Below are 21,573 nucleotides of genomic sequence, written 5' to 3' on the forward strand. Positions count from 1 at the left end.
GGTTTTGTTGTTTTGGGTGCCTTTCACGGTCAAATGCTGTTAAGCCAAGTGGCAAGCAGCAAGTGGATGGATAATTTTTAGTGGTGTTTTGGCGGGATTGCGCGGCCTTTGTGCCTGTGCTCTGTTGTGCTGGGTGGGAAATGTGCAGTTTTAGCTCGAAACTGTATTTTTTTCCCATGCAGCTGATTTAATATTTTTCTTTTTAACCTTAAACAAATTATAAAGCCATTGAGAAGTAAAAATTTTGATACATGCCGGCCACAATACTTTTAAGAAACATGAATATACCCTGTTTCATGATATATTTTTTTAAAAAAAAAAATATTGCAAAATTTGTTTTTACAATATTAATATATTGAATAAATTAAAATGATTAATCTATAAAATTCACAATTTAAAATATGAGATGAAGATAAAATTATGAAACATATGCTGAAAAAAATTATGTGTTTACTTAATGTTAATTTATATATATATATATATATATTTAATATTGCATATAATTCTCAATTTATTTTATTAAATATATACATTAAATTTATAATTTATAATTAAAACTTTTTTTCTACTAAAACTATATCAATAATGCTTACACGATTTTTTTTAATGTTTGAAAGAATTTTGATTTAATTTGTTAAATAGGATTTGGTTATATTTTTATGACAAAAAAAAACAAAAAAAACAGTGAAAACAAAAAATATATTTGATAAAAGAAACACATAAATAAAGAGAAGTATATAAAAATAAATTTGTCTTTTGAGCAATTTTAGAGTGAATTTTTGTGAGGAAATACAAAGATGATTTGCCTTTAAAAACAATATCTTTTATTTTTTTTATTTCTAAAATATCATTGTAAAAAACTCTCAATTCTAAAATTATTAAATTATGACATGTAATGATAGAAATAACTATTATCATAATTTTAAAACCTGAATTTTAGTTAACCCGGATCACATGTGTGTGTGTGTGTGAATTCATTAATTCAAAAGATTATGCAATTTCAATTATTAATAGATCTACTAAAATTTCGATGGAATTTCCTCTGTAATTAAACCGTACCAAGTTATCAACAACTTCAAATACACAGCAAATCAACATCACAATCATGTCCGACCATCTTGGACTTCATTACACATAAACACAACTCAAAGCTACAATATATGTAAAATTAAATGATGTATAAATAAATCAAACACCTAAAATGGAATAATCATTAGAAATTCATCTAATAATCATAGTTCCAATATTCTTCATAAAAGTAACTAGAACAATCCAAGTTATTAATATGTATAATTCTTACATGTCTAAAAGAAGTCGTAAACATGTAATAACCTAGCTAGAGTTAATCAAAAGTATTATAACTTCTAGGGATTAGTATTATTTACATGTCCAAGTACATTACAAAGGGACTACTAATTACATGTTCATTAATTCAAGTTTTAAATATCTATCATTTTACATGCGGCTATAAAAAACTTGAAATTGATTTATCACACATTATAAATATAACTATATCATGAAACATACAATCAATAAAATAATTTTAAAAATTCAATCTTAATTCATCATTTTCAATCCTTTTTTTTTATGATTTTATCAAAACATCATAATAAATCATATGTCCTAGTTATCATCAACCTAATCACACTAGACCATTCTTGGCATGATCTTTTATTTCCAAGTGTTTAGCTTCATTGCCTATTATTTGGCTCTGGCCCCATCACCAGGTAACTAGTTTTCTCTTACTCGTTTCCAAGCACTAGTTCTGTTACTGAATAATTGATTCTTCCGCCTATTACTGGTTATTAGTCTCATTACCAGGAAGCTAGTCCTTTTACCCATTACTAGGCACTAGTCACATTACTAAGAAGTTAGTTCCTCCACTTATTGTCGGGTACTAGTCTTATTATCGGGAAGTTAGTTCAAATCACATCAATACTAGTTTAGAAAACAAGGCACGTTAAATGAAATTACAATCATTTGTCTTAATACTAGAGTATCAAGGTGGTATGTACTTACATGTTGTTTGTGCTCTAGATATACTTCCATGTTGTTATACAATACATCTTTTGTATTAACAAGTATACCATATCACTTTTCATCCAATGCTCATTCTATATAGTATCATCTAAGTTGATTTATTTTAACTTAGTTCTCATTTACAATTTAACTTATATTAAAATTTCATTTAAACTTTTCATTCAATCTACATTTTCGATCTAATTAACAGTTGAAACTTCTTATAATTCATACACATATATATACTCTAGTATACTCAAGTTTCATTCTTATAACTTCTACCATTCAAGTCTTACTTTAAGAACATTGTTCCTTATTTTAATCCTAACCAAAGTTATAGAATTCAGTTTTGGATGTAGCTTATTTCTTTCGGAAGCTAAGGTACAAGCCTACAAGTTTACATATGAGAAGAAAACGCAGTTATGCCATTAACGCACCCAAAACTACCCATTATAGTCACCTATTAAATCGGTTTAGCAACATTCAATTCAACCTCTTCTCAATTTTTAACCTATTTCTAAAGTTTTATAACTCAATATTAAAAAAAAAAGTATGTCCCGTTTAAAAGTTAACATCCCTAGTTACAACTTTCATGAAGAGATTTATCCAAAATTTTATCATATTCAAGTTATAATCTCCTCTATAAAATAGGTAATGAGACTGCCTAGATTTCAAACTACGGATTTAACAAGTCAATAAGTATTTTCTTTTATCCTCTCACCGTTTTAAATAAACATTGCCATTCCATATATCTTACAACACCACTAAAACATTATCTTAAAAACCAACTAATCCAATTTACATCTTACTTGATATAGCCAAAACTCTTCCAAGTAAAAACTTACTTGTTATACCAATTCACATATAAGTAAACCACATATAAGTAAACTTCTCACTTGTCCAAAATACTTAAAAGGATAAAATGCATAATTAATTAAATGAATTAAGTTCAAACCCTTTTTTTTCTTAACCTTGGCTGAAACTTTCATCAAGAGAATACATGTTCTCTTTCAATTTTCTCAATTATTTCTCTCTTATTTTCTCGTATTATAGTCCACATAACTCAATCTTAAAGAAAATCATATTTTCCTTAATTTCATTACAAACCCCAACGTAAAATTCTTTAATCTATCTAATAATCATCACAATTCAGCTTAAGTTTGCATAGTTGAATTCTAGATACCTTACTTGCTAATATTCTAAGCTTTAAATGTCAACTAGTCAAAATTTCCAAGCCTTTCCTTTTTTTTCTTGCCAAACTATGACTTCTTTTTTTTCTCATTCAATTTCTTTCCCAAGTCTCTTTTAGTGGGTGTTTATGTGTTTATTCCACTAAATCCTCATTAAAACTAGTATATCACATGAATTTTTAAGAGAAACTGAAGGATTTAGCATGAACTCTCTAAAACTCTATTTTCTTTCATTCTCCCTTCCAGTCAGCCATATATATGTGCGCGCGCGCGCATATATATATATCAACAATTTCATTAATTCCCACCATGTCCTCACTTTGTACCTTTTTAATTGTTGAGTAATATTTTTCTCCGGTCCGAACACATTTTAATATTGACTTTTAGTTGACTGAACTATTTTTTTTCAATTTACATCCCAATACCTTTCTTTCCTCACCTTATTTTCATTTAAGTTTTATTTGTATTTATGTGTTTTTTAATTTCTAGCCATTTTTTGTATTCTATTTTTAAAAAACTGATACACAAACAATTTATTCTTGATCTCGAAATCAAACAACATCTCTTTCATTCAAATATTCAATTTACTTATTTTTACATAATTTGTTTTTAATTTCCTCATTCATTTCATAAGATTTCTAATTTAAATCGGGGTTCACATCATATGTCGAAAGAGTCAACCCATGTCCATATAAGTATAAAAATAATTATTATCATAGTTTTAAAACCTGACTTGAGGGTCAACCGAGGCAAGGTCAGAGTGACAAGACAGGAGGGTTAACCTTGGTTAACCTAAGTTGACGTATGGATAAAAACAATTATCATCAAAGTTTTAAAATCTAACTCGGGACTCAACCAGAGACAAAGTTCAGGTCACGGGGTTAGGAGGGTCATCCCGATTGATCTAACAAAATTTATAAATAATCAAAACAACCTTGTTTTGATCAATTTATTTTTCAAAAAAGTCTATGGGTTTTGACCATGTTTTCTATCCAGATGGACCCGGGTGTTTGACAGAGTTAAGTCGAGTCAATCCTTTTTTTATTTTTTTCTGAAACTTAGATCAATCCAAGCACCGGTTTTGGGTCAACTTGTTAGGCTAGCCTTGATTTTATAATTATTTTTATTATAATATTATTAATTTCAATATTCAATACAAACTAAAGAAAAAAATAATATCTAATTATTTTTTAAAATATATAAGTTTGATAATAATACATATTAAAAGTAAAATATGTTTTTAAAAATATTTTATCATATTTTGTCTACCATAACTAAATAGGATAGAGAAAGAATTAATTTATTTTGTAAATCATTATCAAACACAATTTTATTTTCATATTTATTTTTGTTTATTTTATAGCAACCAAATGCTAAAAAAAAGGACATTAGCAAATTATCTAAGCAATGTTTGAAATTGCATTTCAAATGATATTTTATGAAAATTTAAATTTTTTTATTTAAAATTATTTTATATATATATATATTTAAATTATTTTGCTGTAATAATTTCAAAAGTAATTTTTAAAAATTAAAAAAATATTTTTTTAAAATATTTTTAAATAAAAAATAATTTAAAATAAAACAACAGCTAGAATGCTAATTACCCGGCGGGTGAGGCCGGAGCAAAGCAAGGCAGACAGGCAGGCTGGTAAGGAATTCCCAAAACAATCAATCCGATCCCCTTCGCCTCAGAAAAACACAAAAATCATGGCATCTTTGGCGTCAACGGCGCTGCCCAAAATCCTACCTTCTTGTCCGAAAATCCCATCAATCATTTCGCGTCCATGCCCACCCCAATCCTTAACCACTAAGCAACGCATACCACTTGTTGGAATTGGAAGAAGGATCTTCCAAAAAACTGCCATAAAAGCGACAGCGCCCACTGGTTCCTCATCTCCAGGACTGCACTCGGCCCAGCAATTCGAGCTCAACCCTCAAAACGTAGACCTTGTTCTAGAGGAGGTTCGGCCTTACTTGATTTCTGATGGTGGAAACGTCGATGTTGTGTCTGTTGAAGATGGTGTTATCACTCTCAAGCTCCAAGGTCATTTCTTCTTCACTCGAATCCAATTTTTCTTGACTTTTATATATATATATAGATACATACATACATGATGGGTTTGCTTACCCAATTTGAATGAATAACAGGAGCATGTGGGAACTGTGCTAGCTCAGAAACCACCATGAAAATGGGAATTGAAAGAGTTCTTAAAGAAAAATTTGGAGATGCTGTTCAAGATATTCGCCAATTATCTTTCGAAGAACCAAAGGAGACAACCGTGGAGGCAAGTCCCATCTTGCAATACCCTTTCTTTATTTTTAGTTTTTTGTGTTGAATTTGTTTGGTTATTGTAATAGTAATTTAATTCTGGCTGTTGTGGAAATGTAGGCAGTAAATGATCATCTGGATATACTGAGACCAGCTATTAAAAACTTTGGGGGGAGCGTGGAGGTGCTATCTGTTGAGAATGGGGGATGCCGTGTTGAGTACACGGGACCTGAGTCTATTGGTTCAGGAATCAAAGCAGCCATCAAGGAGAAGTTTCCAGACATTGTGGATGTTGTTTTTGTTGGCTAGATCCGCAAGGATCTATATCAGAAATCCAGTTTGCTGACTCACCATGTAGAAATACATGGAAGACTGCTGCACTTAATCTATAGTTAAGCTTAGATGCAGCCCTTGTCTCTTGTAAAACACCCCCCCCCTCCCCTCTCTTTTTCCATGTCTTCTATTATCCTTATCAGCGAATAAAAGCAGAGCTACTGTTCCTGGACCTTCTCTGGCGTGCCAGGATAGTTCAAAAAACAACCATCAAAATTTCAAACTGAGCTAAAAAATGAATATAAATTACTGCTGGACATGGCTAACCTGCTTGTATTCCTTCTTCTGTTCATCTAACATTCGCCATATGTTGATCTTTTATTTCATTATGCACTATTGATTAAGTTCAAATTTGTGGCTCCCTGTGTTTGTAAATGATGCATGGTTTTCTACTAAGTGTTAGTATTTGTTTTATCCCTCTATTTCCCTTTGCTAAATATTTCCACTTGCTAGACTCGTTTTTCTTTTGATATACTTGCAGAAGCGTCCTCTCGATACATCAACATGTCTTCTCTCTAAAAGAGAAAAATAAAATAAAAATTGTGCTCTGAAACTGCTCATCTCATTTAGCGTTTCTTGTTATTTCATAAACACTTTCAGTGCGTAGCAGATTCCCTTTGTTCTTGAGTCGGTTTTCTCAATTCTAGTTGAAATGGCCCCTGAGAAGACTTGCCAGGGGAAGTTATAAGAATTGCCTGACCAGAAATGGCCTGTAAACAAAGTAGCAAGTGGCTGTCCAAGTGATCAATCCCAGCATGCAAAGAACATTTACCTGTTTTCTTAAGCAATTGCAGGTTTTAGCTATTAATGGTATAGTCTAGTACCGTAAGAATTACCTGAACAAGGACGTCTATTGCTATGTTTGCTTGCGGGCAATACCAAAGGTGGAAGAACCTGAAAATTGGTACCAATCAGATCAATCAACACTTATCCACATGCCTTCAATTTATGGATAGGATTACGGGATTATCTACGTTTTCAAATATTTAATTTTTTTAGAAATTAAATACAAAATAAAGTGAAGCTAATGCATATCTTGGACTGGATGGGTTTTAAATTTTAACTAGTACTTACAAAGTTTGAACTCTAAATTTGATGTTTGTAATTATTTTGAGTGTCAAGAAATTAAATTTTAAATTGGTATTGAAAAAAATAAGAGGCCAGTCTCTTTAATTTACAACACTAAAAAAGAATAATATTAAAACTAGTTTCTCTATAATATTTATCTATCCATCTCTATTTTTAGAGATATTTGAAGGAATAAAAAGAGAAGATGGGATAATATAAAAAACAAAATGAATTAAATTAAATCTTTTTTAAATATATAAATTTCTCGTAAAATTTAAACTAGCCTCATCAATCTAAGATTAAAGTTGAATTCCATTCAACTTATTATCATTTTTAAGAGAAATTACTAATATTACTATTCAACATGTTTTTCATGTATATATCTCTAGAGCTGCAGTCAAAAATAGAGATTAGTTAAAATTTATTTATTTTTATTTAAAATTATTTTTAGATTATTTTGATATGCTAATATCAAAAATAAATTTTAAAAAATAAAAATATTATTTTAATATATTTTTAAATAAAAAAAAACTCTAAAAAACAAGTATTATCATACTTTAACCACTTCATGAAAATAAAAACTTCGGCATTGGCAAGTGAATTGTCACCTCTGCTCAAATGTAAAGCATATTTCACACTCCCAAGCCAAAATGTATATTCTGCCCTTCAAGAGTTATTCCTTGTTCCATAGCCCTATTATTAATTTATTTATTTCTCTAAAATTTATTTCACCTTCACTCCTAAAATTCAAGGTTTTCCACCTTATTTATGGTCGAGAAAATAATGCTCTACCTACCTACCACTTTGTTTTAATTGATTAAAGATTTTATTATTATAGCTAAACCCTAAGACCCCCAAGGAGTAAGGAGAGCTCCTCTTATAGGAAACTTGAGCAGAAATTGGAGCTGAGAGCCCGAGACTTGTCTCTCTCTCACGTGCGGTCGGGTCTCCCTTCAAAAAGTTCAAGACTTTTTTGCAAACTCACCCCTCTCTCTTCATTTCAAAAGAAAGAAGGGGAAAATAAAAACAGGGGTAGTGAAGAAAGACGATAATGGCGGCGATGGTGATTTTTCGGGCTCTTGTTAAATTTCGTCTTCAACAGCAAATAGGTATCATGGGCTTCTTTTTTTCTTCTTTCAGCAGCGGCAGCGGGCATAACAAGGTATGGTTTAAAGACAAGGATGATGCTTTAGCATCCTTCAGGCTCATGCTTCTTAGGAAACCTCTGCCTTGTATAGTCGAATTTAGTAAATTGTTTTCATCAATTGTTAGAATGGGACATTATGAGACCGTGGTTTATTTGTCCAAAGAAATAGAATTTCTAGGAATCGAACAGGATATACATAGTTTAAGTATATTGATTAATTGCTTCTGCCATTTACATCGCGTTGATTTTGGGTTGTCTGTTTTGAGCAAAATCCTTAAGCTTGGGTTGGAACCTAGTATTGTAACCTTTACTACCTTATTGAATGGGCTTTGTATGGAGGGGAAAATGGATCAAGTTATGATGTTGTATGATGATATGCTGGTGAGAGGTCTTCAACCCAATGTATATACTTATAATGTGATAATCAACAGTCTTTCTAAAAATGGGAAAGCCAATGAGGCGCTTGGGTTTCTTAAGCAAATGGAAAAGGTAGGTTGTGTGCCAAATGTTGTTAATTACAGTACACTGATTGATGGGTATTGCTTGCGAGGGCAAATGGATGAAGCTAGAAGCGTATTTGATTTAATGGCGAGTAAGGGCTGCACGCCTAATGTTTATACTTACACTAGTTTGATGAATGGATACTGTAAGATCGAAAGGATTGAGGAGGCAGTGCAACTTCTTGATGAAACGTTGAGAAAAGGTTTAGTTCCTGACATAGTTACTTTTACTACTATCATAAGTGGCTTGTGTCGAGCAGGGAGACCTTTGGCTGCACAACAGCTTTTCAGGTACATCTGTGCTCATGGTCACACGCCAAATATAATGACTTACGGAGTGTTGCTTGATGGCCTGTGCAAACATGGGAATCTTGAAGAGGCATTTGCTCTATTTCAAGAGATGCAAAGGAGCACTGTGAAACCTAACTTGGTAATCTACACCATCCTCATTGATAGTTTGTGCAAGTGTGGGAAGATTAAGGATGGAAAGGAATTGTTTTCTAGACTAATTGACGAAGGATTGAAGCCTAATGTTTATACATACACTGCATTAGTTGGTGCACTTTGCAAAGAAGGACTAATAATTGAAGCACATAAGCTTTTTAGAAAAATGGAAGAGGATGGATGTACACCTGACAAATGCGCCTATAATGTCATTATCCAAGGATTTCTCCAACACAAGGATCCATCAATGGCAAGGCAACTTGTGGAAGAAATGGTCAATCGGGGATTCTCTGCAGATGCTGCCACCAGAGCCTTGCTGAATGATTTTCCCACTAACGACATTCCTGCTCTAAAAACTTTAATAGGGTTTTGTGAGGATCATTGAGGTGTTAAATCTGAAGTAAGCTTTCAATATTCCATGCTTCTTTGATTGACGTGGCAAATTAAAAGTAGATTCTATTACTGTTGCAACTTTTATACATCTGGTTTAACATTGGGGGCATTTCCAGTGTTGGCATTCACATCCATTTGTGCTATATGGAGTTGCACGTCCATAATCTATTGTTTGTGTGTGCATGTAAATGCTTCTCTACCTTTATCTTCCCCCTCCCTTTTCTAAATTTAAAAATCTGTTCAATAGTAAAATTTCCAAGTCTTATGATGCCTGAAACATCTACTGAGGTTTGATCATGTGGTGTAAGCTGTGGTGCCGTTGCTTTATGAGAATCCTAGTCCCTACTTCATTTGGTTGATCTTGGTGATATAGGTGATATCTTCAACTAGTTGAGTGCATTAAATAACCTTTTGGTAATTTGGAGGAAAAAAAGCAACAGTCTTTAATAGGAATTCACTAGCCTTATTCGATTTCTGATTCATGGGTTGCAGTTGAAGTATCAAAACAAGCATCATATTTTAGTGCCTGAATGAGGGAGACATAGTCTCTGGCATTAGTTACTATCTGAATGAATGTTTCCACCACTCTTCTGATTATACAGGTAGGATGGTGCCCAGATAGAAATATTGCACTGAATTACTGTTGAAAGAATGAATGATATGAATTACAGCACTGGTAGAAATATAGCAGTGATAGTATGGTGCCTAATAGATACATAGTACTGAATTATACAGTTTTTTTTTTCTTGAAGAATGAATGAACGAACTGAATTAATGAAAGAAACTGCAGAGCTACTGTTTTACATTCTGTGCTGTGACAGAAAAAAAGCTCAAAAAACAATCACTAAAGCAACCACCAAAATTTCAAACGAAACTAAAAAATGTAGGGCTATGGAAATAACTGCTGGACATGGTTTGCCTGATTGCTTTCCTGCTTCTATTCATCTAACATTCACTATACAAGTTCATTATGCACTATTAATCAATTTCAAATTTGTGTTTCTTTTTTTTGTGTATAATTTTCTGATCAATGTTTGTACTAGTTTTATTCCATCTATTTCCATTTGCTAATCCACTTTCCACATGCTAGACCTTTTCTTTTCTTTTGATACACTTGCGTAAGTGTTTATGGATACTTCAACGTTTTCCATTTTAAAGAGGAAAGGAAAAAAAAATTATTCTAGGAAAAAAAAATTATTCTACTCTGAAACAGCTCCTCATTTAGCTCTTGTTATCTCGTAATCACTTTCAGTATGTAACAGATTCCCTTTATTCTTGAGTAGGTTGTTTCAATTCTAGTTCCTGTTGCGGAAGAAATTCCGACCATCTCTAAGCAGACTTGTTGGGAGGAGTTATCATTGATCTCAACCAGCGTGATAAACTGATCAGAAATGGTGTGTAAACAAAGTAGCAAGTGGTTGTCCAAGTGACTAAACCCTGTATAAAAAATGAATATGGCGTTAAGTTTCTTGAGCAATCATAGGTTTAGCTATTTATTGTGCTGATTGGTATCATATTGAATTACCTGACCAAGGATCTCAATGTTTGCTTGTGGGTAATACCAAAGGTGGAACAACCTGCAATGAGATCAATAAGCACGTACGTATGCCTTTCAATTGTTGTAGTTGATGTTTTATTGCGTGATAGGGTGGCCTTACTTCATTATGGGAATTTCAGCTAGCGGACAGCAGAGGCCTATGATGGAAGCCAGGGTGAATCCAATCCATGTTCTGTCCAGGTAAAACCATATCAATTCTGCTAATGCAAATAATATGTAAGCCTCGATGTTGTCTGCTATTCCAGCTCTATACATTTCAGCACTCAATTCGATGAATAGCAACAGTGCTCTGTGTTAAACAACATGTTGGGAGATGTAAGACAACATGTCTTTCTCTCTTGTATACATACATTTTTTTTCTTTTTATTGTGTTACAAGTATAAGAAATTAACTGGGAGGTACTTACACTAACGCAATTGCTGTTTTCTCTGGGCTTCCTTCTGGAACCTTCGAAGGTGCCCTCTGATCCAAGAACAGTTGCAGCAACCCAACAGAGCAGTAAAACAATCCAAGCAAGGGAGGAACCTACAGCATCAATTATGCAGAAGAAGTAAAACTGAAATAATCTGGGTGTACTATTCATGGACCAAGAAACAACAAAAAAACCAGACATTACCCAAATGTTTGTGTGAAGAGGACCGATGTCGATTGACCCATTTTGGTATACCACGAGATTCACTCTTGAGTGAAGTCCATCGATGAGGGGACCTAAGAAGAACCCTGAACCGAAAAGCGAGAGGGAAATGGACGGCAAAGTGCTTCTTAGACTACTTGTGCTTCGCTTTCTTAAACTGCAATGAGGTTTAGATACAAGATGTTTTGTATTGGAATTGCGAGGGCAACTGTGAAGAAAGCATGGAGAGCTCCTCAAAGCAATGAGGCCTTGCATGTTTTCCTTGGGCCTTCCCGTTTGCCAGCAGAGAAAAATATCAAATGATTTCTATATGCCATTCACTCTGAGCCACAAAATGGTTTGGAAAATTAGAGGATGTGGTTCTTTCATCCGGAAAAGATTAAAGAGGATACTGATGTCAAGTCATTAGATGTTTTCTTTAGTTATTTTTTCAAGTAATATTAGTTATGAAATTTCAAATAAATAAAAATAAAACAACGATAGATTGTCCTATTTCGTCAGATGTTTTGAACTCCATTGAAATTAGTGAAGTCATGATGTTGTAAAAGAATGCTAATATAATCAAAGAGAATTTTAGTTATATTTGCAAGACATCCGCCTTCCATTGCTTCAACATTTTCGTCGAATTCTTATTCCTGTATGTATACTGCTCTATTCCCACTCTCATTAGTAGGCTCAAAGGAAGTAAAAACAAGAAGATAAGGTAGATAATTGTTATATGCTACCAACCGCACGTCCAGAGTGGAGGATGCGTGGAATGTATAAATCAGTGGCGTCGCTGATTTAATTGCATGGTAAATTTAACAAATATTAGTTTTTATGTACGTTTTATGCTACACGTCTGATCATTTTTTTTAACATAACAAAATTATAAAAGCTATGGAGAAACATTTGGCATCATTATTAATCTTGACTCGGTGAATTAATCTTAAATTTTTTTGTAAAAATTGTTTCAATATAACTCAATCAACTTAACCGGTTAAAAAACAACCTGATTGACTATTAAAAAAATTCGAGAATTAAATTGAGAAAAAACAAGATGAAATTAACATGAAAAAAAACTTTTGACCCGATTCCTTACCTAGCACGAGTTTAAAATTAAAAAGTGTGAGAGTTTTCCAAACATGATCCAATTTATTTGGCAGGTTCAAAGATAACCCAAATGACAGTTAAAAGATGAAAAAAAAAGTGAAGTTGAAATAAAAAGGAGGGGTAAATTGAAAAGAAAAGGAAGCAGCTTCACTGTTCATATGAATATTGAAACTCCACAAATATTTCCATCTTATTTTAGTAAAAGTAATTAGATAGGTGGCTCACACTACACCGCAAGCTGGATAAAAAAAAATAACGTTCAAACATTTTTAGTGTGTTTTAAAAAAGAAAAAAAAAATTCATGAATCGGGTTATAGACCCAACTGGTTCCATAAATTGGTTTCATTTAAATATATGATGGAAAAAGAGCAGCAACAACAAATTGACCGAATTTAAATAAAAAGGTGATCATGATGACATGCACAAAAAGAAAGCTTGCTAAAAGAAAACAAATTATGAAACTCAATTCTTAAACAATTCAAAGATGAACGATAAAATTAAAAATAAATAAAAGAATAAAAAAGCAATTCGAGCCAACCCAAGGTAGTATGTTAAACCCATGACTCAATTCGTGAGGCTGTGATAATCCTATAGAAAGCAAATAAAAAAATTATGATGTTCAATTCTCAACAATTCAAATGTAGAACAAAATAAAATAAAAATCAATTAACAAAAGAGACAAAATAAACACACCTTAACAAACCTAGGTGAGTTTGTCAAACCTTACATACAAGATAACCTAATAAAATGTAAAATAGAAAAAAAATATGAAGCCCAATTATCAAACTAACCTAATGTTGAGGATGAAATCGAGAAAATATTAAACTTTAAAAAATGCATAAGAAAAAGATCAAAGTCAACCCGGGCTAACACTTCAAACTCACTACCTAAATCATAGGACCATGATAATCCTATAAAAAGAAAAAAAAATCACGAAGCTCAATTTCCAACAAATCCAATGTTGAAGGATGTAATTGAAAAAAAAAATTTTAAAAAAAACTTCAATAAATAAAAAAATAATTAAAAGAATAAGGATCAAATTTGGTATAAAAATAAAATGATAGAACATCTTTAATCTTTTGGCATCCTAGCACGGATCCCGATGAAAGTAGAGAGAAAAAAAGTTGTCAAAGTCTCCCCTGTTCCTTCATCAACATGTGTCGCACTATCAGCAAGGGCTTATCATTCTGCCAACACAACAAAGAAAGCTAATGTTTTATCATCAGAGAAAGTCGCACGTATCGCTAAAGTGCAACAATTTTTTTCACATGTTAGCGCATGCAATGCATACGTCAACCACTTTTTCACTGGCTGTTCACTCTAGTCCCCAACTTTATTTTTAGTTTCAAATTTGATCCCTAAAATTTTATTTTTTAGATCAATAAAAGTAAATTTAATTTTGCAAAATTAAGCATCAACCATGTGTTGAATTTCCCCAAACATCGCGGGATCCCCATATTTAAGCAACCAAAAAAATTGTTAAGACCAATCCTAAATAAACTCAACCTGAATTGATCAAATTGAAAAACAAAAAATCAAGTGACCAAAAGGAAAAAAAAAAGTCTGGATCTTTCCCTTGTCAGCGTAATTTAGTCTCTGGTTTTTTCAAGAAAAGGGGCTAAATATTTTTATATTGTTCAAATTCAATCCATATAGCTTTAATTGTTTTAAATCAATAAAACTACATATCATTTTGCCAAATTGAGTATCAATTGAGAGTCAAATTTGTTTCTTGATACCGCGAGTAGCCAATACTAAGCTAGCCAAAACAAATAATAAAGCTTAATTTCAAAGTAATATAATGTAAAAGGAACAAATAAGAAGAAGAAAAAATTGAGGTGACAAAATAAAAAAACACTAGAAAAAAAAAGATATCACTATGTGAATCGACGATGATTCCTTAAAAGTCACAACAATTCTTTGATTTTTTTTATTTTTTGAATTTAATTTTGTAAAACTAAACATCAACCATGTCTCTTGGCACCGTGGGATCCTCATATCCAGGCAACCAAAACAATTGTTAAATCTAATCTCAAATAATTTTAATGTAAAATAATTAAATAAAAACATAAAAAATCAAGTGATCAAAAAGAAAAAAAAAGATTAAATATTTGTCTATTATTGAAATTCAATTTTCATATCTTCAATTGTTTTAAATCAAATAAAAGTAGATAATTTTATCAAATTAAACATCAACTAAAAATCAGATATAATTCTTTGATATTGCAAGTAGCCAATGCCAAGCCAACCAAAACAAAAAATAAAGTCCAATTTCAAATTAATATGTAAAAGAACCAAATAAAAAAAAGAAAGAAACTGAAGTACCGAAATGAAAAAAAGTAGGAACAAAAAAAAGAGGAGAATCACCGTACACAGCGATTCCTCTCACAATTCATACTGCAGAGTAATTCTCTCATCTCTTTTAATTTATTTATATTATAATGGTATCTTAGTTTTCTTGAATATGCCCACACAATGACCCCTTTTCCTTTAGTAAAAGGTCCTGTTGTAGCAGCCTGCAGCTATGTTCTACTCGTCCTGCCTTGGAGAATCTGAAATCGTGGATGCTTTAAGAGATGCGCTAGGCTGCCTTCTCTCCCAACCCCACAATCCATCTAACAAAGAAGCGTAAAATCTCTCTTTACAGGCTCTGTCAATGTTTCTTCTTGTTCTGTCCTGCTCTACGAGGGCCTAGCTGCACTACATGAAGCAGCGAAACTTTATGGAAGCCAACCCGATTACCTGACGACAAAGCTTACCTCACCTCTCCCTTGGAACCCCTTGGGATAGGTCAGCATCTTCTGAGCCTGAAGTCCAGAGAAATGGGACCTGCAAGACTGACTATCTAACTATTGAGACCAAAGATTGAAAGACTTGAAGGCACATTTCTTGCAATACCTTGAACAATTTCTGCACCGACATCATGAATCCCAATGCCACGAGGATGGTGCCGACAATCATCTCCGCATTCAGATATGCACGCTCAGGCAACCAATGAACAGTTTAAGCAAGTTTAGATTTAACAGCAAGGTGCTAATTGATCTTACACTATCAGGACTTTGAACCTGAGAATGTTGTTTTGAATTCAATAAAGTGGACTTTGTTCCAGAAACATAATTGGCCGAGCAAACAAAATATTGTGCACAAGGTTTTCAATCTTCAGGCTTCCTCCTTAGCTGCAACATTTTTCAGTTAAAACCATGATTTATATTCTTAGACAGGATAGCATTTACATAATGTCACATGAGATTCTAGTTCACGAAAGTAAGAAAGACATTAACCCTCCAAACAAAAACCATTTGTACAAAACCAGTCTAGAATTCCTTAGTCACTAGAAAAGGAAACTCTTCAGATAAGGAAGAACTGTTATCATCATTCAAAAGGGTCAGTCTTTGCTGACCAGAGCTGCCTTGCTTGAGGTTTTTAGTTTGTGGCAATGGCCTCTGTACCAAAGCTATTTGGAGGTCGAGTTGGCACGAGAAAAGGACAGGAAGGTAAAGACTTTTCTGACCTGCAACTATATCCCATCCGGGAATCTGATTACATTATTAACATAACTTAAAATTCCTAAAATGGGATGCTCGCAGATTGTGCCTCTGCATATGACTAGCTGCATTCCATCTTGGACATAGTTAAATTACTAAAATGGAGGTTCACAACTCATGATTCCCACATCCTTTTGGAGTCTCTTTAATTGGATTCCGTGCTTGAGAACTTTGTCAGGCCAGGACAGTGGGTTTGGTGAACCTGACAAGCATTACATGAATTTTTATTGGATAAATAATTCACAATAGCAATAAACCGGAGGTGATGATTCATGAAAAAAAAACCAGCAATGATGATTCATTCAAAATTAATTTGTTTCCTCACCTCTAAAATCATAGATCAGAAGCCTTCAATTTTCTGGGCCTTTTATGAGCAGGTGAAGATGGATTCTCAGATACCCTTCCAGGTCCCTTGTGAGTCCAACATGATGGATTGATTATATCAGATGTTACAGATCATTGGAGTGTGTAAAATAGAACAAGATTGGCAAAATAGATGAAGTCAGTATGTACCTTGCGTTTCTGGTCCCTTCTGCCAACTCTTTCTCCTGATATTCCAATCAAATATGTGGCTTCAGCAGGAGGATAAGAGATAAAGCTGACACATTTCAAACAGAAAAAAGTACAAGGCAAGTGCAAACGCTTGCATCAAGCAAGTACATTACCTCCAAAACTCATTGAGTCCGGAATAAATGTGCGATCCTGATCACGCTGTGACCGCTGTTAACAGTTTTGATAACAGCAAGTCAACAATTGGAATATATAACAAGCGTGCCTTTCATAATTGCAAACCTATATACATATATATATATATATATATATATATCAAGAGAACATGATTTTACAAACCTTAGGTGAGCCTGGCATATCAGTGTATGAACCATCGCGAAAAGATGAACCTTCTGCCTCCTTGTATTGTAACTGATAATCAAACAAAATCTAACATGTCAGAGAAGAAAGCAAAAGCAACTCCGATTATTACAAACAAATGATAGATCTGATCCTCAACTTTCCTGAGCAGTAACATGTTCCTAATGGCTAATGATTTAATATTTGCAATAAGCAACTTGTAACTTCAATATAAAAAGAGAAAAGGAGAAAAAGATCGATCCTGTTAATTCAGAACTTGAGTGGGTACAACCATCAATCTAACAAGAAACCTACTTGTTCGTGAGAAAACAGAAACCAAATCAAACATGCCAACAGAGTCAGAATAAGCCATTGGAATGGAGTTAAGCAAACGCAGACACCTTATTTTCTAAGAGGATGCTCAGTATGTCCACTACTACAAAGAAGTGAAATCATATCTGGAAATGACAACTATATCAACTTAATTGCTAACCTGTTTACTAAGAAAATGCTATATTAAACATCAGTTGTCAAATGGCTAGAACCTTGCAATCTAACAAGTGCATCTAATAAGAAGATGGGAGTTGAATGAGATGACAACTTGGAGGCCAAAGAGATACAAAAAGGTAATTCTGTTCAGAAGATCAGAAAATCGACAAAAAAAAAGAAGGGAAAATACAGAAAGGATGGACAATGCATGCATCATACATGAATGCATCTTGAATGATCATTTATTATAAGATTGTAAGTTAACAAAATGCCCATACTAAGATTTTGATGAGTAGCACCTGTTTTTGAAGATTCAGCAATGTCAATATTTCCTTTCTTAATTCAAGGTGCTCAGAACAAACAGCTTTGGTTGGCACCTTTGGTTTTAAACTAACCTGTGAAAAAAAGAGTCACGATGTTAATACCTAACATTTCAAAGGTAATTTAAATGAAAGAATTGAGAATGGTTGCCTCATTTATATATCATGTCAAGTATGTGAATTTGAAACTTCCAATCTTCTTTAAAGCTTATATTAGAAATTAGCACAAGCAATTGAAGAAATGATACCTATGATGAGAGTGCATAACAATACAAGTGGAAAATCTACATTTAAGAAAACCTCTAAATCTGTTTCTTGCACAGAATTCATAACAAGAAAAATCAATAATATTCGTGTAATGCTTTGCCCAAACCAAAATGCCAACTATTCTGGTACAAGAGTTTGGATATGCTAATATAAAACAGAAATCTTTATACAGAAATTGAAATCACAATCAGTCCACCTGAACAGTCCCCACAACCACACCCCTTCCAAGGGGTAAAAAAGAAACCCTATAAATGGTATGAGATAACAAAATGGAGCTAAAAAGTCCCATGCATTTTTGTGCAACATATCCTCCAATGAGAGATATAGACATCAAGGAATCATGTCAAAGGCACTTATTCATTTGCTGTTGCTGTCTAGCTGCAAGACATAAATCATCCAGCATGTGTGATATAATGTTAAGAAATGACATCATGAGTCAAGAATATATAGACAAACCCCAAGATCTTGTAATGTTTGTTCAACCCTCTTGATTGTCCTAAGCCCTGCAGATGAACTTGCAGCTTGCACCATTTGCTCGAGCCCATATGTTCTCAGGTAAACACGAAGCTGAAATTTTTCAGAAAATCACTGAGCTTGTCCATGCTAGGATGTTTAAAATAAATTGTATAAATCATATAATTTCCTCTGAACAGCAGGCAACATCTAGCTCAAATTTTCCTTCTTTCAAAATTTAGGAGCAAACAACAAATCTGATACATAAAAACCTTTTAAAATATTTCCAGCTAGGATTCATGGAAGAGAGGCAAGGCAAGAGGTGGAAACCACATATTCAACATACCATACGCAGGGAAGCTAGAGTAGAAGCATTATCTGCCATTGCGGAAGTTGAAGGTGCAACTGATGCAGAGGCAAGCTGACCATTAGATGAAGGTGATGCAGAATCATCAAGATTAACTGCTATCTCAGCAATATCAGGGTCAACGTTTGATGCAACAGGCAATGCAGATTCTTCAGTACCCTAAAAAAGCAGAAACCTTGTAAATAAAATTACAATACTAACTTTCAGAATAAAGTACAGGCAGAAAGAATGTTCTCAGACTCTTTCACAAATTCTCATAAGAAAGAATTCTAATGAAATCCCAAAGCCCACCACACTATTATTTCCAGGTTACAAGTATCAGTCACAAATTCCAGTCCATAATAGGACTTTGATTCTAAGAATTTCAGTTTTGTTTTTTCCTCTTTTACACAGTAACACACTTGTCTTGCATTCAGGACGGATTTGAATTTTCAAATTCAATGCCCATCAACAATCGCTCAAAAAGAAACATGTCGTATGTCTAATTCAAACCTTACCAGTGCAGTTATGCGCGACTCAACTATTTTCTTTGCTTCAGCCAAAACCTGAGAAAATAAGCCGAGCATAAAGAAGCAGCATATGGCATATGTGTAGCTAATAAATGCAAATCATTCTGCATGAACTTATCACCCAGTTGTTAACGATAAGTGCCAAAGTAAAAAATTGACCTGAGTGTCTTTTCGCTCTTGATGCTTTGTTTGCGAGAGGACCAAGGACAATGCTCGCTTGCGTTCTGTCTCTTGTGAACCGTTGTAAGGTTCCTGCATGGGGAATTCAAAAATCTAGAAACTGAATCTTTTTTTCAATGGCTAAATATTGTAAAAATAGCATCATAACATGGCATTGATAAAATTACCACACCTTAACCAGAGGGTGCCCTGAAACATCCCCAGGTGATGGAGCTCTAGCAATCAACATAGCTCGAGAAACTATGAAAAAGAAATAAGTGGAGGCATTAAGCATAAAAGGAAAATACCGCAGGATCAATTTCAATCATGTCCTTTAGATGTTGATAAAAAATTAGATTCACTTTAAAGCTAGGAAAAGAGTAGCATGAAATAAATTTGAGCAGAAATTTAACAGAAAACACTTGAACAAATTAGTGTAGAAATACCATTGTAATAACGATCTTTCAATTCCTCAACACTGCGAGATGACGTGAATCGGTCTGCTATCACTACAAAGCGGAGATCAAATCGTTCACACAAGTCAAACAATTGATCTGTCTCTTCTTTGGTCCACATCTAATGAAGACGGCATGTAAGAAAAAGAATTCATGCACTAAATTTTAAAAAAAAAAAACAATAACAAAAGATACAACCAAGAGTAGATACCTACAGGATCAGTCAAATACTTTTCATATTCCTCCTCTGTATATTTCACAACATCAACAGACTGCACCACACAGAAAAAACTAGAACATTCAGTTTCGCAAAAAATAGAAAACAGAAAAAACAATAATAATAATTAAAAAAACAAAACTTGTGCATACCTTGTTGTACTTGGCAAAGGAATAATCACCTGTGGGTGGAACACCATTCACAACTCTAACCTGCAATGATAAATAAATAATCCATGCAAGTCAGTCACAAACACTTTTCGACTAACAAACTGCATTATATATATATATATATATATATATCTCGAAACTTACCCAATGGTAAAGCTGTAGATTATCCTTCCGAGCAGAACTTGTAAAAGGAAGCCACTGCCAAGTGATCTGAAATTCATAATTACGAATTCGTAAGAAAACAAATTCTAGAAATCCATCTTTTCTTTTTGTTTTAAACAAAAACAGTGTGTGTGTGTGTGTGATATTTTTATTGTTTTTAGAGTAAAGTGAAGACCTTCTCGTCGGATGGAGGGCGTCGTTTCAGTTGCGACACGTCAATCGATGGCATAAGAGGAGCCAATCCACCTGTAAGTGCATAAACCTACAGATAATTCCACATGTTAGATTTAAAGGAGAAAACAAAATCAATTCATGTAAAAAAAAATACATACATACCTCACGCGAAATGCCATCAGGTTTTCTCTGCGAGTCTTTTTTAGGTTGGGATTTCTTCTCTTGTGTTAGTGGCAATGGAGTTTTTGGCAGTCCCAAGATGTCCTTGGCGTCCATTTTCTTTTTTTAGGGTTTCGTTCAGAATCTTCAATAATTTCAAGTCATGTCACATTGAAGACCTCAGTTGAGCTCTCCCTCGATTTCGAAGGACTTGAATTGGAAATTTAGGGTTTTGTTTGATCGAAAGAGGGATTTTGGCGTGAAATTAAAATTAGGGTTACTTTTCGAGCGCAAAAGAAATTGAGAGAGGGAGAGACTGAAATTAACTAAGGTTTTATTTTGACATACGCGTTACGCACTCTATCATCGTTGATGATTTTATTTTTATTTTTAATTTATTTCGTTTAAAGCTTTTTTTATGGGACCGAAGGTACTGTAATCAAAGCATGGATTATTTTTTTATTATTATTAGCAACGTAGGTATTCAGTTAGTTTGCAAACATTTTAATTTTTTATGAATTTTTTTAAAATTAATGATTTTATAAATTTTAAATGATTATTATATTAACAATAACATAACTTAAATTCAAAATAACAAAAAAAATAAATCTTTTAATTCTAAATTCTT

General features: G+C 33.2%; 4 protein-coding genes across 8 annotated transcripts; 2 read left to right on the top strand and 2 right to left on the bottom strand.

Annotated features, from left to right (window-relative positions):
- Positions 1 to 4,806: 4,806 nt before the first annotated feature.
- Positions 4,807 to 6,165, top strand: LOC133681734 (nifU-like protein 1, chloroplastic). The gene is made up of 3 exons (XM_062104853.1): positions 4,807 to 5,256; positions 5,361 to 5,501; positions 5,606 to 6,165. The coding sequence occupies exons 1-3, from the start codon at positions 4,920 to 4,922 to the stop codon at positions 5,788 to 5,790; spliced, it is 663 nt and encodes a 220-aa protein (XP_061960837.1). The 5' UTR covers positions 4,807 to 4,919; the 3' UTR covers positions 5,791 to 6,165.
- A 1,441-nt stretch (positions 6,166 to 7,606) lies between these two features.
- LOC133682857 (putative pentatricopeptide repeat-containing protein At1g12700, mitochondrial) lies at positions 7,607 to 12,149 on the top strand. Of its 4 annotated transcripts, none has more exons than XM_062106397.1 (3): positions 7,607 to 9,373; positions 11,044 to 11,239; positions 11,380 to 12,149. In XM_062106397.1, the coding sequence occupies exon 1, from the start codon at positions 7,934 to 7,936 to the stop codon at positions 9,356 to 9,358; it is 1,425 nt and encodes a 474-aa protein (XP_061962381.1). In that variant the 5' UTR covers positions 7,607 to 7,933; the 3' UTR covers positions 9,359 to 9,373; positions 11,044 to 11,239; positions 11,380 to 12,149. The 4 variants fall into 4 exon arrangements, 2 of the variants coding, with proteins under 2 accessions (XP_061962381.1, XP_061962382.1); XM_062106398.1 differs by having other exon boundaries at positions 11,044 to 11,104; XR_009836730.1 differs by lacking the exon at positions 7,607 to 9,373 and adding an exon at positions 10,800 to 10,965.
- On the bottom strand, positions 10,561 to 11,813 carry LOC133682860 (uncharacterized). Of its 2 annotated transcripts, none has more exons than XM_062106401.1 (5): positions 11,541 to 11,813; positions 11,331 to 11,449; positions 11,025 to 11,096; positions 10,892 to 10,943; positions 10,561 to 10,803 (listed from the first exon to the last, which is right to left on the bottom strand). In XM_062106401.1, the coding sequence occupies exons 1-5, from the start codon at positions 11,811 to 11,813 to the stop codon at positions 10,696 to 10,698; spliced, it is 624 nt and encodes a 207-aa protein (XP_061962385.1). In that variant the 3' UTR covers positions 10,561 to 10,695. The 2 variants fall into 2 exon arrangements, with proteins under 2 accessions (XP_061962385.1, XP_061962384.1); XM_062106400.1 differs by having other exon boundaries at positions 11,025 to 11,213.
- A 3,685-nt stretch (positions 12,150 to 15,834) lies between the features above and the next one.
- Positions 15,835 to 21,315, bottom strand: LOC133682859 (SWR1-complex protein 4). Its single transcript, XM_062106399.1, has 17 exons — positions 20,949 to 21,315; positions 20,788 to 20,874; positions 20,595 to 20,660; positions 20,433 to 20,492; positions 20,279 to 20,335; positions 20,055 to 20,184; positions 19,802 to 19,869; positions 19,609 to 19,701; positions 19,438 to 19,485; positions 18,920 to 19,099; positions 18,577 to 18,687; positions 17,833 to 17,928; positions 17,045 to 17,116; positions 16,861 to 16,915; positions 16,709 to 16,743; positions 16,521 to 16,606; positions 15,835 to 16,397 (listed from the first exon to the last, which is right to left on the bottom strand). The coding sequence occupies exons 1-16, from the start codon at positions 21,060 to 21,062 to the stop codon at positions 16,529 to 16,531; spliced, it is 1,350 nt and encodes a 449-aa protein (XP_061962383.1). The 5' UTR covers positions 21,063 to 21,315; the 3' UTR covers positions 15,835 to 16,397; positions 16,521 to 16,528.
- Positions 21,316 to 21,573: the final 258 nt, after the last annotated feature.

Source organism: Populus nigra, chromosome 2 (genome assembly GCF_951802175.1).
Source record: "Populus nigra chromosome 2, ddPopNigr1.1, whole genome shotgun sequence".
In the NCBI taxonomy this organism is placed as follows: Eukaryota; Viridiplantae; Streptophyta; class Magnoliopsida; order Malpighiales; family Salicaceae; genus Populus; species Populus nigra.